Source organism: Chroicocephalus ridibundus, chromosome 14 (genome assembly GCF_963924245.1).
Source record: "Chroicocephalus ridibundus chromosome 14, bChrRid1.1, whole genome shotgun sequence".
In the NCBI taxonomy this organism is placed as follows: Eukaryota; Metazoa; Chordata; class Aves; order Charadriiformes; family Laridae; genus Chroicocephalus; species Chroicocephalus ridibundus.
In genome coordinates this window covers 13,913,512-13,930,912 of record NC_086297.1, presented here as the reverse complement: position 1 = coordinate 13,930,912, position 17,401 = coordinate 13,913,512, and the positions used below count along the sequence as shown (strand labels likewise).

Here is a 17,401-nt window from a genome sequence, read left to right as displayed (position 1 = left end):
CCCTCTGATCGCCGGGTGACACAGGGCAGGAAACGCCACCCAGAAACTTCCATGTGAAGCTGAATAGCTTGTGACGGAATGAGGGCATATCTTTGAGGCACACATCCAGTTGCAACCGAGAGATGGCAAGTGATGGCAAGTCTACCACATCCCACTTAACAAAGGTGGTCAGGCAACCATCGAGACGTTGTTTTGACAATTATCGATATCTGAAGCATTAAATAAATCAGAACAGCATCTTTACCTAAGAGGTTGGCATCCTCGTGCCACTGGGGAAATCCAGGCAAAGAGCAGTCAAATGATTTGACCAAATTCACCCCGTCAGCAGAAGCTGGAAAAAAAATTGCGTGTCCCAATTCCCAGGCCAATGCTCCTGGAGGACCTCAGGCCAGTGTCTTTAAGCTTCTGGGATACCCTCTAGGTCACCTTCCACACTTTCCTCTCAGAACATGCCTATAGTGCACCTGAATGACTAAGGTGTCCCCAGTTCTGTGGATTTCTTTCTTCTCAGCTGCTGTGTGCAGAGAGCCCAATTACGCTTTACTGCACGTGTTTTGTTGGAAATACACCATGTTCCAAGCTTAATACAAGCATTTTGGTATAAGCTGAATTTATACCTCACTGATTCTGAATTTGTAAAATGCCTAGAGAGAACAGCCACTCTGTTCAGCAAAAACCTTAAAGAATCATCACCACTGATCCTTGCACTCCTCTGCTCTATCTGGTTGCCTTCTAAAGCCATTTTAGGTTTAAAAAATCCACTATTGCAAAGTGTGATGTTCTGCTGACTTCTAACATACCGCTGGTACAACCACCTCTGAAGAGGGAGAGCAGGAAAGCAGCACTTACCTGGGTTACTTTTGGAGGTGCGCACCGGGGTGTAATGGTTTTTGGAAGCTGTCCTGACGGGGGTGTTTTCTTTGGGGGAGGTATCTATGGCCGAGATAGTCTCTCTTTCACAGTGTGCTATTGGGATTGGTCCCTGCTGCCTTAAGATGTCAGCCAGAGCCCTGGGGAGAGAGAAAGAGGGAGAAAACGTATTTTCACACAGTAGCTAGAACGGCATTCAGTATTTTCACTTCCACAGTCACTGTGCAAATCCAGCAGTAGCTGGATTTCCACCATAAACAGAAAAAAGCAAAAATAACAAAAAAAAAAATATGGCTTAAAAGCTCAGTTTCTTTTTTGTGTGTCTGCTGCATGTATTTAGAGGTTTGCCTGGCTATTGTTTAGTTTTTCACATGCTTCCACTAATTCACTTCACCCCAGGGTTATGTTCTCTCTCCATCATTTCCCTTGCTGTCAGTGACAGTGCAGATGAACTGCTCTCCAAAGCATAAAGCACTGCCTTCATAAAGAGTCACCGCTGAACATGCCAGAGCCCAAAGACTCAGGCACTTTGATCTTCTAAAGGTTACACCAAAACTGCCCTGCCCAAAGCCAAACTTCTTTAAAAGTGAATCAAATTAGGAGTCCAGTCCCTATACTCTTTAAATCCTCGTTTTTTTCTGCAAGAAGCTCAAAAGACAGAAGCGGTAGTAGTGGGTTTCTTAAATGAGAACCAGCAGTCCAGAAGAAAAGGCTTAAACAGTTTTCATGGGTTAATGTCAACACAGCCATTAGCCTACCTTTAGCTTTTTGTCCATTAGGGATTTCTTTAATGGTACTGAGGTCTCTCCGCTATTCCCCAAGAAAAAGAAATGTCACACAGTGCAGTTGCCTCCAATGTTTTCCCCTTGGATGAGCAGGTACTCAAAGATTATTTTTTTCCTCTGTGAATATCATGGACACAGTGGAACAATTACAGCATGAAACGCACTGATTTTCTTAGTGCAGCCACAAGCTATCTCTCGAGCCATAGGAAAAAGAGGAAAGGGGGTGGCTTGTGTGGATTATAAGGGACAGTGGCATTTTAAAGATGACAGAGTTTGAAAGGTTCTTTTCTCTTGGCAGAGGGAATATGCCTAATGTCACCTTGGGTACCAAGGAAGATATAAGGAGGAGAGAGTCCTTCATTGCATATTGATGAGAATGATGCTGGTGATGCTCCTACCTACTAGAATTCCTTAAATGCCATACTTCTGGTCTTTCATATGAGAAACAGTTTGGGACCTGAGTCTGTTCCATTTTCCAAATCATTTCCTCTACAGAGTGCTATCCTTGTGCATAATGAATTGCAACACTAATGTGCCCTACAAAAGAAACTCTTGGAAGATCTCAGAGGCTTCAGAAGAGGATTACATTAGTTCAAACCACCCTGCACAGAATGAGAATATTTTCCACCTTATTTGATTATGTATTATTTTTAGAGAAAGCAGGCACAGAGGCTACAACCAATCATGTGATAAGTATACGTGCACACATACTGATACATATGGAGTACAGGGGTTGTCACATGCAGGGACATGAGAGCACTGATTTTTATTTTTTTTTGTGCTAAGATAGTCTCAAAGAGAGGTGAAGGTGACAGCAATAAGAGATAGATACTTAGCCCTGCCCCAAGTCAGGGCTCCTTTTGTTTGCTCCTATCGTTATTCCTCACCGAAGAAGGGGAACTGCTATTTGGCATTCTCCAAAAGATACTGAATTCCTGTTGATTGGCACAGATCTGTGGGTGCTCACCATCTTTTACAATCACGCCTGAGGTATCTCAAACTGGTCACCAACTTACAGGACATGTTTGAAATTTTGGCCCCTTGCCCAGGATTGTGCAGAACGTGCGTGGGAGAACAAGGGCCTGAAGCTGAGGCCCAAGGTCCCTGTCCTATGCGAGACTGGACGGTTCCCTCCTGAAGAGAGGATTCGTTCCACCAACAGTAATCCTGGTGGCTTTTCTAGGCAAATACCTCCCCACTGCATTCAGATCTTGCCGACTGGGGAGGACGTGGGAAGCTAATGAGGTCTGTCTATTTGGCACCGGCATCCAGTACATCCCGTTGGAGACAACCCATTTTCTAAAGACAGCAGGTTGGCAGAACGGAGCCCTTAGTACATATCTCCAAGATATATTAAGCATCAGATGACCATTTAATGGTATCTGCAGTACAGAAATGCTAAGAGTAATTTTTCAATCACAGAGATTGTATTAGGACCATTATTTACTAGTCCACAGTGGCTTGGGCTCATTTTGAACACTTGTCGAAGACACTCTTGGTGTCAAGAGTGCAATCACTCAGAGTGCAGAGGAAGATGACAGTGTGGATAACACTAAAACACTATACACCACTTAGCTTAATATAATAGAGCCATCTGGGCAGGAAAGGTCAGGTCAGGGACTAGTGTACACTCGGAAGGGGCTGTGTGGGATGAGGTACACAGAGGCCCTACAAGAAACTCAAAGTTGAGGAAGTGGAGCTGGAGGTACTGATGGGATGGAAATTGAAGAGTAGAAACCAGTTCCCCCTGGATCTGAGTTTGTTTAACCTGACAAAGAGAGGCTAAGAGAGGACCTCCATCGCACTAATGGAGAGCTGCAAAGGAGTCAGAGCAAGGCTGTTCTTGGAGGTGTAAGGCAAAGAAGACAAGCAGCAATTAGCAGCACATGCTGGCAATAAGGGAATTCCACTTGGTTACAAAAGAAAAAGAAGTCACAGTGGGATAGCAAAACACTGAAACAGGGACCCAAAGAGGCTGTGGGATCTCCATCCTTGGATGTCTTCAAATTCAGCTGGATAAGGCCCCAAACAACCTCCTCTACGATTGAAGTTGGCCTTGCTTTAAGCAGATGACAGGAAAAGGGATCTCCAGAGGTCCCTTCCAACCTAGATTCTGCTACAACTCTGAGTCTAGGACCACCTTACACTGCACGTCACCTTGTTTCTCCTGATACTGTTGTCCTTTCTCCTACTGTTATGAATGTCCTAAGGACATTCTGAATTCTACTCTCTGAATGTCCTAAGGACACAACTTCCCTACCTTCTGGATGGACAGTTTAACTCCGTTCACTAAAAACACTCGAGGCAATTAAAGTGAATATACTCTGGAACAACTGGAGCTGGTGAGAAGTGCCTCATCCTCTCGGCCGCTATCTCCCTGAGCGCCGAACCCTGAGCCTGCTGCCCTCCGTGAGGACAAAACCATAAGCCCAGGAAAACACTTCAGTTTGTGAACAGTTTCTCATAAAACTATGCTTGGTTGTTCCTTGGTTACAGCCAGGACCTGAACTCACTGGTCCTTAATACAAACAAAAGTACAACTCAGACAAGAACAAATTTAATCCTTTCTTTTGTTTTTCATCCTGAAGGAATAGTAACAAGAGCTGCTCTTTGGCTTAGTTGTTGGTCACAACATAACAAGGAAATGATTTCTAATTGGGTGCCAGCCACACAGAAGGGAGGAGACTTACTTTCAAACGAACTGAAGAAATCACAGGAAGGCAATGTCTGCCGGGTCAGAGCACACATGAGATAAATTGAACATAACCATCAAAAGCAGACCTAGCTCCTAAGCGTATGGGAACGACACAATGGGACTTCAGCAATGCTGAATCTTCTTATGCCCTAAGCACACCAAACTGTGTGTCCTGAGTGCTCACTCTGTCCTCTTCTTTAATGTCTACAGAGAGAAAAAAGATTGTTCAGCACCAGCAGAACAAAATACTGTAGGTGGAGGAGAAAGTCAAACTTGGATCAAACTGGTTAGTTCCTTGCCAATTCAATCACATCACTGCGTGTGATCCAGTTTATTTCCATAAAGCACAGAGGGCCGGGTCCCATGCTGGTGGAAGGTCAGTCACACTTAACTGAGGAAGGATTTGGTCAGTATAAGTCTCCTGGGTACAGCTGTCTAACTGTCCACGGGAAAAGCTTCAAAGTCACTTGAAATATTCGGGTCTTGCGTGTGCAGCCATTTGGGTACAATTAGTCCCACTGATGTCAACAGCATCCTAATCACCTGCACGAGCCTATGAGACACTTCAGAAATCTTTCTATGACGACACATCTCTTATCTCAGGAAAACAAACCTCACTCACTGGAACATGCTACCTGTGGCAGCGGATGGAGTAGCCAGAGTTGCGTAACTGTACAATCATATCCTGAGATAATGATTTATGCAGCTTTTTCATTAACGTCATTTATGTGAGAACACTAAAACTTCTTTCCACGTAAACCCAAAATAGACATAGTGACATCAGGGATGTTGTTCCAGACCAGTGCCGGACTACCAATGTCTCGCACGGCAGGACATCCCAAGGCAGAGCAGGTCAGGTCCTGCTCTCAGGCACCTCAGCAGGGAAGGCTCTCATGCAGCTTTGGACTGAGTACTTTGGGAAGAAACACAGTGGGATGGACACAGGGACCCTAATGCAAAGAAGCAGTTGTGACCATTTTCAAAAGAGAAAAAATAATAAAAAAAGTCTTGTTGGAAATACATAGCGCCAAAAGAGATGGGCGGAAGCAGTAGGGTAGCAAGGCTGGGCATCAGCTGGGGCCCTAATGTTGAAAGATGAAATCAACAGACTTTGCTAAAGAGAAAAGAGAGTAAAGGCAAGGGAAACTGGGAGAGGGAGTGACAGAAAACCAAAACCGAATAAGAAGAAAGTGAGCAGAGTAGTATAAAATGGAGGAAACAGACAGGACCAAACCGCAGTGAAGACCAGGCAGGGTGTGAAGTCCAGCAGATATGCGGAGGTTATTCTTCTCTCATCCATGGGGATGTGGGAGGGAAGAGAGGAGCTTCTTTGTGCAATAATCAGTACTTTGTAAACCATCAGTAATGATTTTTCAGGCTTGAGGGAGATGACCCTTCCTCTCTACTAGTGAGGCACATCTGGAGTGCTGTGCGCAGTGCTGGGCTCCCCATGGACATCCTGGAGTGGGTCCCATCAAGAGTCACAAAAGTGCTTAAGGGCTTAGAGCATCTCATAGATTGGGGAGAGGCTGAGATATCTGTGACTGTTCAGTCTAGTGAACAAAAAGCTCACAGGATCTTACCAACGTGTATCACTAACTGATGGGAGGGTGTAACGCAGAGGGAGCCAGGCCATTCTTGGTGGTGACCAGTGACAGAACAAGAGGCAATGGGCACAAATTGAAATACAGGGAATTCCACTTACGCACAAGAAGCAACTCTGTTACGCTGAAAGTATTCAAACACTGAAACAGTGTCCCAGTAGGTCACAGAGTCTCTATCCTTGGTGACATCCAAAACCCATGGTCCTGGGCAACCTGCTCTAGCTGACCCTGCTTGGAGTCCAGACCGGTTGATGTCACAGAATCATAGACCAGAATAGAATCATAGACTGGTTTGGGTGGGAAGGGACTCTTAAAGGCCACCCAGTCCAGCCCCCTGCAATGAACAGAGACATCTTCAACTGGACCAGGTTGCTCAGAGCCCCGTCCAACCTGACCTGGAACGCCTCCAGGGATGGGGCATCTCCCACATCTCCGGGCAACCTGGGCCGGTGTCTCACCACCATTGGTGTAAGAAATTTCTTCCTGATATCTAGCCTGAATCTATCCTCTTGTAGTTTAAAATCATCACCCCTTGTCTTATCGCAACAGGCCCTGCTAAAAATTTTGTTCCCATCTTTCTTACAAGCCTCCTTTAAGTAATGAAAAGCCGCATCTCCAGAGGTGTCTCCAGCCTCAGCAATTTTGTGATTCTGGAGAGTTTGTGTAGTCAAACCAGACTGTCCCACTGGAGGGTCCAGCCCCAAGCACCACAAAGAAACGGGCTCAAAACGCAGCAGAGAGAACCCCCACTCGGGAGCCGACCCTTCTAGACCCAGGCTAAAGCAGTGACTCCGGTGAGGTTTCTTCAGGCTGGGCAATGCCATTGACCGCAGACCCAGGCTGAGAGCGCTGCAGGTCCGTTTTTATAAGGGGCTCTTCCTACAGCAGCTTTCACACTGTGAAACACTCCACAGCCACTACTAGTGCCTGAGCTTCCTGACCTCAGCAACTCCAGCACGGTGATGTGCTCATCTCCTGCACCCACGGGGAGAAGTTCCTTGCTCTCAAGTGGTCTGTGGACTGAAAAATAAGGATTTGCTTGATATCAGTGAGAAAGCTTGAGGCAGGGCTGGGACCAGAGCCCACAGTTTCCCTGCCTAGTGCCCCTTTCACTGGCCAAGGAAACTCCATCTGAATAAACACGTCCCAGGTATCCCAGGCTGTTTGTCAGGTTATTTTCAAGCCCTATCTGCGGAAATGCAGAACTCACGTCAGTGCCCCAGGGCTGGCAAGGACTTTATGGACTGTATTTGAAGGGGATATCTCCAGTCTACACATGACCCTCTCTTCTTGGACTGGAGAGAAAAAATACATGGATCCTGGGGAGACAGGGAGAAGCCAAGAGCCAAAACAGAGAAGAACATCTGGTTTAAGAAGTGAGCTTGCGACACATCGGCCTTTGCCTCTGCAATGAGCTCCGAGACACATCAGATAGTGAGACAGGAGGGAGTGCGGCGCAGGAGAAACATTCACCTGCTGAGGCCGAAGGGACCTTGCAGCCAGCGGGAAGTGACTGCGGGGGCTGTGAAGGACCAGCTCGCCTCGGCACACCCTGCCGCTCACCAACCCAGCCCAGCAGCCCGCCCCGCTGTCTTAACTACCAGAGAGGTCACAGCAGGCTGGAGGACTGCTGGCCTTCTCCACAGTCCTTTTTTGAAAGTAGCGCCCTGTTTTCCCAGCATCCACAGATTTCCAACACTGATTGATAGCCTGGGTGTGGGCACAGGCTTCCCTTCTACTGAAGACACGGGGAGTTTGCTGACAGCTCCAAGAAGCCGGGATGCAGCCTGTGGGGAATAAGGTTGGAGTAGGGAGGTCTGCGGACACCAGATGGGAACAGGCAATGGGAAGAGCTGACTATTTCCAGTAGTGCAGGTTGTACACATGCAAAACTTCACTCAATTGCCTTCTGACAATCCCCTCTCTTGGAGACCTCATGTACAGGGTGTTAGAAAACAGAATTGCCTATTCCAAGTCCCTCCGAAATTGGGGAAGAATGGAAAAAGAATGACCAAATAGATCTGGCAGAGGACAATAAAAAGAGCAGTGTCTGACTGGGCTAAAAGCCTGTTAAAAGCATAGCTCTGATGGAGCTTGTGGCAGAACTCCAATCAACTTCAGCACAGCCACGATTTCACTACAAGTCCTTAAAAGAAGCGTGAGGTTAAAGACTCCCCTATGCTCCCTTACTAACCCAGAAAGAAAACGGCAGTTAGTCTGGGAGAGGCAGTTTATCCAGCTGTGGAGCCCGTCCCCTGGCAGGGACCAGCATGCCCCGGGGCGCGGGTGCAGAGCGGGGCCGTGCATTGCTCATGGCTGGGTTTGGCGCCTGTCCCCAGAACTGCTGCGCACCTGGGGGGGACTCAAACACTGACCGCGTATAGCCACATGCTGCTCTTGACCGTGCCGGGTCTGTGCTATCTTGGCACTGGCTCACACAACGCAGTTTCTGCCCCACCGAGCGCTGCTTGCCCGCGTTATTCCCCTGTGCTGGCTGCAGAACTGCAGAGGGGAAGGCAAGTGCAGATGTCCTTTCATCAGCTCTCCCCATCCCTGCTGCCTCCTTGGCATCACCCCAGGGCATGTGTCTGACCACGCTCTGGCAATGCTTTGGTCTTACCACCAGAAGGATGGGGCTTTCATTGATTACACAAACACCGCAAACAGCAGTTGCAAACAGTTGGGGCCTACAAGAAAGCTCAAGAGGGACTTTCTACAAGGAGATGTAGTGATAGGACAAGGGGTAATGGCTTCAAACTGAAAGAGGGGAGATTTAGATGAGATCTGAGGAAGAAATTCTTTGCTGTGAGGGTGGTGAGCCCCTGGCCCAGGTTGCCCAGAGAAGCTGTGGCTGCCCCATCCCTGGAGGGGTTCAAGGCCAGGTTGGATGGGACTTGGAGCAACCTGGTCTGGTGGGAGGTGTCCCTGCCCAGGGCAGGGAGGTGGAATGAGGTGATCTTTAAGGTCCCTTCCAACCTAAAGCATTCTATGATTGTATGAAACTATACAGGGAGGGAAACATGGGGATGCTGCCACCAGCAAACCCTTCTGGGAGGCAGCCCCCTTTGTGGGGAAGCAACTCTGACAAAGTGGATGTTGTTTCTGAAAGTGCAGAGGCTCAGCCGTGTGCTGGAGATGCACCAGTCCCAGGCCTGCAGAAGAGACAACTGGTCTCTGCAGCTGCCAGAAACAAAAGCAGTGGCTGCTTCAGAGCAGGGTTCCTGGGGAGGAACACTGGAAATGGTTTTTCATAGTAACCTAAGCAGGCATGTGGTCATCGCCTGTATGTGTGTGTGCACGCATGTGTACGAGAATAGGCGAATGCACCCATGGAGTTAAGAAGGGAAAAAGACTAAGCACTAGGACACCCTCCCAAGAGCAGGCATGAGTGAGGAAATATTCTTTCTTAAAAATAAATACTGCAAGGAAAAGTCAGATGTCTTCTGAAAAAATCTTTATGCCAAATACAAGAATTATTTGTGAAGCTCCTGGGATTTAGTTGGGCTTTAATGACAAATTTCACTGAAATTTCACTTAATTATGGGCGTACTAAGGACCATATCCTGACCCCAGATTGTGACAGCAGAATGAGGAGGCAGCTTTCCTGACTCACTCTTCTTGGTGAACTCAAAACCAACACAGAGGTGATGTAAGTACGTGATCAATACACACCCATTGTATGAATGCATGTACGTGGAAAATACATTTCAGCTGAGACAGAAGTACTGTAGGCATTACACTGATAAATCAACACGAAAATAACTGTTACTGTGAGCTCTTCATCTCTCCTGTCTTTATAATGTAGAGGTAGAATGTTATAATGTAGAGGAAGAATCAGCAACTGGGAAGCAAAGCTCTTCTCTTTGGGACGGGTTCTTTAGACTATACATCAAGAGCAGTACATCCTAGCAGTGCTTAGAGTGCGCATCTTACACAAGTACTTTACACATCTGACACTACCACACAAATTGAGTATGTCTCCCAGCATTGCTGTGAGCTGGACAAGGAATTTACTACAACCACTAACCTCCCATCAGGTAACGCTAGTTCCGAGAACAGCGATACAGCAGGTCCGAAGAGAAAGAAACTTACGTAAGCGTTTTGTAATTTAAAAGTTAAAATTAAATTTCCCAACTGACGTTCCTTCGCAGAGAGCTGTTACACCGAGCAGAAGGTGCCCGGGGCAGCAGGGGTCGAGATCGACCCCAAATCCGCCCCCGGGCCGTTGCGGGGGGGGCAGCGGGAGCCGCGTCCCCCGGCAGCGGCGGCGGCAGAGCGCAGGCTGCCACCTGCCGTACTGTCGCGACTGCGGGCAGAGCAGCGACAGCCCGCCCGGCGCCCTCCCCCCTTCCTTGGGAGACTCTGGAAAAGCGGCCCGGGCAGGAGGGAAGGCGGGGGAGCCGGGGAGAACTGGGAGCGGTGCCATCGCCAGGCTCCCGGCACCGGGCTCGGCGGCGGAAAGGGGAGAAAGTAAAAACGGCAGGTCTTGCCAGGTATGTCACGGGCACCCAAAGTCTGCAGGAATTACGCTAAGAGCCCGGCTGGCGCAGATTGTTGGTCTGATATTGCCTGTGCCCGCGTGCACAAAGCCCCCAACAGCTTTGGATATGCAGCGCTTCGGAAAACGCGAGCGCGCACAGAAGTGGTTTCACGCACAAGGTATCTATTTGGCACCAAATCCTACAGTGTGAGAACAATTAAAGCGCTTTAAACCTATTGACGGAAACTATACTTTCTCTGAAGAGCCCTGTCACTGCAATAAAGGAGGTTGGGGCGAGAGCTGAACTACAGCAAAATATTTATTGTGAAAGAATTCCAGGCTTATCTGTCTGGGTAATGAGACTTTAGAGACCTCCATGCAATACAGCGCACACAGATCTAAGGAAATACAGATTGCCCATGCGAGTAGGGGCAAAGGCAAGCAAAAAAGCACCATGATCTCATTTTCCGGATAAGGTTCAGATCTTCTTATGTGAAACAGAAGTTTTAAAAGGCGTCTGATCTCCAAAGACACAGAGATCAACTGTTAGTTGAGGATATAAGAGATTACAAAACTAAAAGAAATGGAAGTTCAGAGCTGGACTGGATTCCCCTGACACCTTATGATGGAGGGTTACTAACAGAAAAAGTTAATTAGAAAGCAGAAAAATATCAAGTAAATGGGAATTAAGACACTGAAACGAAATGGTGAAGGCAGCATGGTTTCTGAGAGTGGCCTCTCTTACTGGGAGAAGTTGAAAAAAGAAAGGAGAAGACTCGGAATCAGTCAGTGGAAGTCTGTGGCCAGGCAGCCTCTGTGGCACCAAAGCCAGTCTCTTCACAAAATAGATTCAGAGAGGAACGCACGGCCAAAAAAAAAAACAGTCACCAAACTGTGCAGACTGCATCCAGAACTTCAGACTGAAGCTTCCCCAGTACACGCATGTGAAGCAAAAAGAAAAATATCTTGTACAGGTACGTGCACACAAAGGCACATCCTTGCCCTGATTTGGCTAGCTGAGAATGGGCAACTCATCAGTGCAAACAGGACGAGATTCAGGGCTTCTCCCTGCGCAGGAGTTGCCCCGACTACACTGAGGTGCAGTTTGAAACAGAAGAACTGGTCATGAGTAACTTCTCTGAGGCCACAAGATTGTGCTTTTTTCTGGTTTGCCTTAATCAAGTCTGACACGTGCTTGTGGACCTACATTCTGTGCCTATGGGAGGGACAGGATGCAACAGGAATAAACAACACAAACAGGAATAAACAATACAAAGCAGGGCGAAGAGCAGATGAAAGGCACGTGTGTGAGTCAGATAAATGAGGGAGAGTGGAGTAAAAAAAAAAAAAGCAGAGCATAAAAATAAATCAGTGGAAAGAGAAAGAAAGCAGTGACAGCATCCAAGAAAAAAAATCTTCCGTTCGGTTCCCGTGGCCAGGTGTGTGTTCAGAGCACTCGCTCCCTGCCCTGGGGAGGGATGAAGTTTGATTGTTTGGCTCAAGCCACACACGCCAGCGGAGAGCAGAGCTGAACCAGCCAGCCTTGGTCACAACTAAGTCTAGAGCTCGGTGGTTTTCACGAGCTCCACTGTCAGCAAAGAGGCCTGAAACCAGTCACCCTCCAGCGACCCTTCTCGCACCCCCAGGACCCAGGGGCTGCGGTGAGATGCAGCCTGCAGGAAGGGGAAACCTCCTGGGTTTCAAGTTAGCACCATGCAAAACAGTGCGTGCAGCCTTCCCAGCTCTGTGGACAAACAGACCCATTGCCTCTGATTCCTGTTGAAATTCAGAGCCGCGGAGTAAAAATGGCAAGAAATTGATCAATTTAACTGTGGCCTCTACACGGGAAAAGGATGTTCATTTATAAAAACAGTCACTGTTATTATTCACGGAGCAGAGGATGCAAAGGCAGAGACCAAAGCAGAGAGTGGCACAGTTATCTGTCCTCTTTGTAGCACCAAAGATGCCCCAGGAGCAGGGTAACGTGAAGCACCCTGAGCAGAGGGTGCTTTTTTTCCCTTCTCCCTGTCAAAAGCCAAAAAACGCTTATCGGACACACGTCATGCAAGGACAGACAGGGAAGACGGCCTTTTAGCAGGGTACAGAGCTAGTTCCCTGGGAAAAATCCCAGCGCTGCTTCTCAGCAGGTAGAGGGGAACAGCCGTGGCTCCCACCACTGCCCCGGGGCATCGCTGCCACTCTCTCCCGCTGGTGGCAAGCACGGGCTTCGGCTGCCCACGCAGTAAGTAACTGGTAACATTTCAAACCCCAGCTGCAAACTATAACCAGTTTCCAATTTGTGCATTCCCAACTGAGCAGAGAGTGCACTGGGCACCATCGCTGAGGGCTAAGCACGGGTCATAGAGTGATACTACTAGCAGTGAATTATTTACGTACTGTAGCACGGGGATTTAGGGCCATCGCCATGGGAAGAGAATACTCTGGGTCACCCCTCCTTGCTACAGAAAAACATACCCAGCTTTGGAAACAAACAGCTGATATTCCTTGTTCACCGTCAAAGATTCCCGAACTCATTCCCATACTGAAAGTAAAGCAAATGCTCTGCCCACTTAAGAAACACTTGAGCGGAAAAAAAAAAAACAAAAACCCTGACAAGCTGAGAAAAACAAACCATCCTCACAAGCGCAGTCAGAGAGCAAGAGCAGACAAAATGTTGCCGGGTATAACTCTCAGAAATCAGCCCCAGCTTCCAGCCGGAGCCCAGCATGCAGCAGTTCTGGCTGTGTCACTCCAAAGCAAGACCCAGACAAGAGGCAGTCATACATGGTCAGGCTGAGAGATTCTATAACCATTAAAAAATCAGCTACGTTTCAAGCATTACAAGTGCTTCGGTGAAATATGAATATTTTAGCTCCTGTTTTTCAGAGCCCTTCCACTTACTGCTCTTAGAAATGAACTTAAGTCTCAGTTGCTGTCACTGCTCGGCCCAGAATCGCAACGGTGCCTCGGCTTTAAAGGTACGTGGCAGCGCCTGAAATCAAGACCAGCTTCGGGATGCACATGCATATCTCAGCGCAGACAGCCTGTCCCTTCACACGAGAGTGACAGCTCTCCTGTGAACGCGTAAACCCTCCTTTCTACCAAACGACAGAAAATGAGCCCTGCCTCCATCAAAATGTGCTTTCTAACCGAGTTAATAAGGATTTTCTGTAAAAGCTGGATGAGAACTTAGCAGAGGAATAACATCCACGCACAGTACTGCTAACCGACCGTTTACGACGAAATAAAATTTTAAGTGTGATCTTGCTCACGGTGGAGTGCGGGGAAGTCTTGCTTAATCCTCCCTGGGTGTGAGATCCTGTTCACGATGGGCTGTTTCCAATCCACCGCAATAATTTCTGTATAGACTGTTTTTCTCCTCATCCCAGAGGTTTTGGTGGGATGCACGCTGAGATTTACTGCACTGGTCATCACTACAGTGAATTATTCTGGATGTTACACTGAACTCCAACTGACACAACCTCAAACAGAGAGAAATACCTGACTACATTCTGATTTCCTCCTTCCCTGTTACTCAGCAGCAGTTCTCAGAGAAAAAGACAAACCATTCCACTCCTCATATTTACATTCTGCTTAGAGCGCTGATAGCATTTTTCCTCAGACTGATGCAGACCCTGTCTGCTGGAGATGCAGCTGGAGATAATATTTAAACCATCGTGCAATGTTGATCAAGTTCAGGTAACACAGCTCTGAAAGGTATAATTTTTTTACCAGCTACCATATTATAGAAGTCAATCAATTCCTTAAAATGCTCTGAAAGTCAAGCTTTCCAAGCACTCAATCTGCCATTCATACTTCTACACACAGGTGAATCATTTTCCCAGAACTTATCTAAATAAAGAAAAGCAAGCATCAAAAGAAATGAAAACATCAGGAATAATTCAGACAAGTCTGGCAACACTGTCTCTGATTTCAAAGGGCGTAGGATCCAACCCTGTAGCACACTGGAGCTACGGCAAAAGTAACACATGGGCAGCCCAGTCAGATTTCCGAATTCCGTGTGAAGGTAAGGCCCAGACAAAGTTGCCTTGAAGCCAAAAGAGCTGGCCAGTTGGGGAACTAGCCCTTACTTAAGAAAATACTTAAAAGAGCCTATTTGCTGACTAAGCTACTTTCAGGACCCTTTACTGTACAGACACGAGTGACCTAAAACCATAGTTAAAACCATGGTTTTAACACTGCGAAGTCATTTTCTTGCGCAGAGACCAGGGGCAGGTGAGGTTTGGATGGACTATGTGGGCCAGACCCTCAGCAAGCATCGACCAGCGTTACTTTTTGTCCTCATTGAAGACACGGTCATTCACATCAGCCAGCACCCCTGTGTGTGTAGTCTTATAAAGGGAGGAGTCTAAATAAAATACATCTTCCCAAACAAATAAAAACTGCGTCACTCCTATCTTTTTCTTTGTAAAAAGCTAAAATTTCTTCCTTCAGCCTCTGTTGACTGCAATTGAAGTTCAGCCTTAAAATGATTTCAATTGTTTTGATTAAAATTTCTTAATTAAAATAGTTTTTATGAAGCATTATCAGATAGAGATAAGGGCTTTCCCCATTCATGGTCACAACTGTTCTTATAAAGAAGTTCCTCACCAATCTTTATGTTCAAACGTAGGGACCTCCTGGATTCATGGCACACAAGAAGTACACATCATTTGGAGGGACTTTTTCACCAAAAAATGCATATGAACTGAGAGAGTACATGCATATGTCCGACAGGAGAATTGCTATGGAAGCCTGAGCTTTGGCTTTTAAACAGGATTTTCTCTGGCACGTCGAGAGTGTTCTCTCTTATTACAGCAATGTGTAAAACCCCTGAGAAACGGATATCAAACTACTTCCCTAGCAGCCAGCCGGAAAAGAGAGACTGCTAGCCTGAGTCAACTGGATTTAGAGGGGAAAAGAAATTATAAAAAGGAAAGAAAAAGCACATTCCCTGATCCCACTGCTTTCCCCTCGCGCCCACAAGGCAAAAGGCACCCGCCGGGAGGATGCAGAGCAATTCCCTTCCCACTTTTTAAACTTCTCCCTGGACGGGCCGGGCGGGGCAGGACCCGCGGGGTACAGAGCCCTGAGGGGGGGGTTCCCGAGCCCTGGGGGTTCCCGAGCCCTGGGGGGCCCCGAGCCCTGGGGGTGCTCCGGCGGGGGGGCGGGACGGCGCTCGGCTGCGCGGGGCGACGCGGAGCTGTCCGCGACGGCGGTGCTGAAGGCGGGGGCCACGGGGGGGGTCGCGCCGCGGAGAGGTCCCACGGTGCTGTCCCGAGGGATGGGAGGGCTGAGGGGGGCACCGGGATGGGACCCGGGATGGGTCGTGGGAGGGGGTCGGGAGGGATGGTCCAAGGGGTGGGGCTGTCCGTGGACAGACCCTGCAAAGGAGGAACACTTGGAGAGATGGTGAAAAGGGAAAATCTTGGGATTTCCATGCAAAGGAGGGAACTCTCGGACAGCCCACGCAAAAGAGAAAACCCTTGGATGAGCGGTTCAAGGGGGGACCCCTGAAAGCGACAGCACAATGGAAGATCATTTGGACAGGTGGCACAAAAGGGGAGCCCTTAGACAGCCGTCGCAAAGGGGAAATCCTTGGAAGGGGGAAACTTATGGTGAGCCAGCGCAAAGGATAAAGACTCAAATAGGTAGTTCACAGGGGACTCCTTGGACGGGTAGTGCAGCTGGGGAACCCTTGGGCAGTGGTGCCAAAGGGGAACCCTCGGGCAGCCAGTTCAAAGGTGGAATTCTTGGATGGGTCATGCGATGGGGAAACTCTTGGACAGGCTGCACAAACGGGAATCCCTTGAGTGGGTGGCTGAAAGGCAGACCCCTCGGATGGGTAGTGCAACGGGGAAATGCTTGGACAGATGGTGAAAGGGGACACACTTGGAGAGGCAGTGCAAAGGAGGAGGAACCTTTGGAGAGGAGGGTATCCCTAGACAAAAGGTGTGCTGGAAGCAGGGAGAGGATCGCACCTGTGTATGTTCATCTCCCGGGGCGGGCGCCGCGCCTTGTCGTAGGCCACCTTGGCGAACACGCCGGCGATAAGCACGAAGGCGATGGCCCCGCACGAGATGTAGACGGTGGCGTTGGTGCTGTCCTTGTCCGGGTCGTACTTGTTGGCGTCCCCGTCGGCGCCGTTGCTGCCATCGGCGGGCAGCGCGCCGCTGGCGGTGGTGGGGTGGGCCCACTCGGGGCTCTTGTAGTTGCGGCACAGGCTCTGGTTGAGCTTCTCGGCGCGCTTGTTGCAGCAGAAGCGGTAGAAGCAGGTGCCGCAGCAGTAGCGGAAGCCCGTCAGGCTGTTGTTGCACTCGAACTCCTTGTCCCACTGCCCGCTCACGTCGTAGTACCCCCAGCAGGTTTCGTGGGCCGGGGCCGAGCCCCCGCCGCCGCCCCCGCCGCCGGAGGGCGTCCTGCCGCCGCCCGCCCCCTTGCCGCGCCCGGGCAGCGCCGTGGGGGCGGCAGCCCCCGGGCCCGCCAGCGTCTGGTTGAGGAGCTCCTTGCCCGGCTTGGGGGTCCGCCGCGGCGCCGCCGCCCCCTGGGTCCGGTTGCCCTTGGCGCGGGGGGGCCCGGCCGCCTGCGCGGCCAGCAGCAGGGCCAGGAGCTGCAGGGAGAGCAGGAGCAGCGGCAGCAGCAGGTGCCGCGGCCCCATGGCGGGGCTCGGCGGGGGCCGCGGGGCGCGGCGGGGCGCGGGGCGGGCTGGGGGGGCGGCGGGCGGCGGCGCGGGGCTCAGCGGCCGCGGCGCTGCCCCATGGAGGGGGATCGGGGCTGGGGGGGAGGAGAAGGGGGGGTGGTCCCGCTGCTGCCGCCCGGTTCTTCAGCGGCGGCCGCCCGGCGCCGGGCGCTTCATGCCGGCGTGCAGCGAGCGGCGGAGCCCGGCGGAGCGGGGCTGGAGGCGGCGGGGTCCCGAGCCGGCCGGCGCTCCTCCGGCGAGGGGCTGCGAGAGACGGGGAAAGGGTCA

At 49.8% G+C, this 17,401-nt stretch overlaps 1 protein-coding gene across 3 annotated transcripts in view; it reads right to left on the bottom strand.

Moving 5' to 3' along the window:
* SHISA6 (shisa family member 6) overlaps positions 1–17,107 on the bottom strand; it is a 272,716-nt gene extending 255,609 nt beyond the window's left edge. For all 3 annotated transcript variants that reach the window (XM_063352309.1, XM_063352310.1, XM_063352311.1), the window contains exons 1-2: positions 16,416–17,107; positions 850–1,010 (exon numbers count right to left, since the gene is read on the bottom strand). In XM_063352309.1, coding sequence (XP_063208379.1) covers positions 850–1,010; positions 16,416–17,092 — 838 coding nt within the window. In that variant the 5' untranslated portion in view covers positions 17,093–17,107. The remainder of the gene's footprint in view (positions 1–849; positions 1,011–16,415) is intronic.
* Positions 17,108–17,401: the final 294 nt, after the last annotated feature.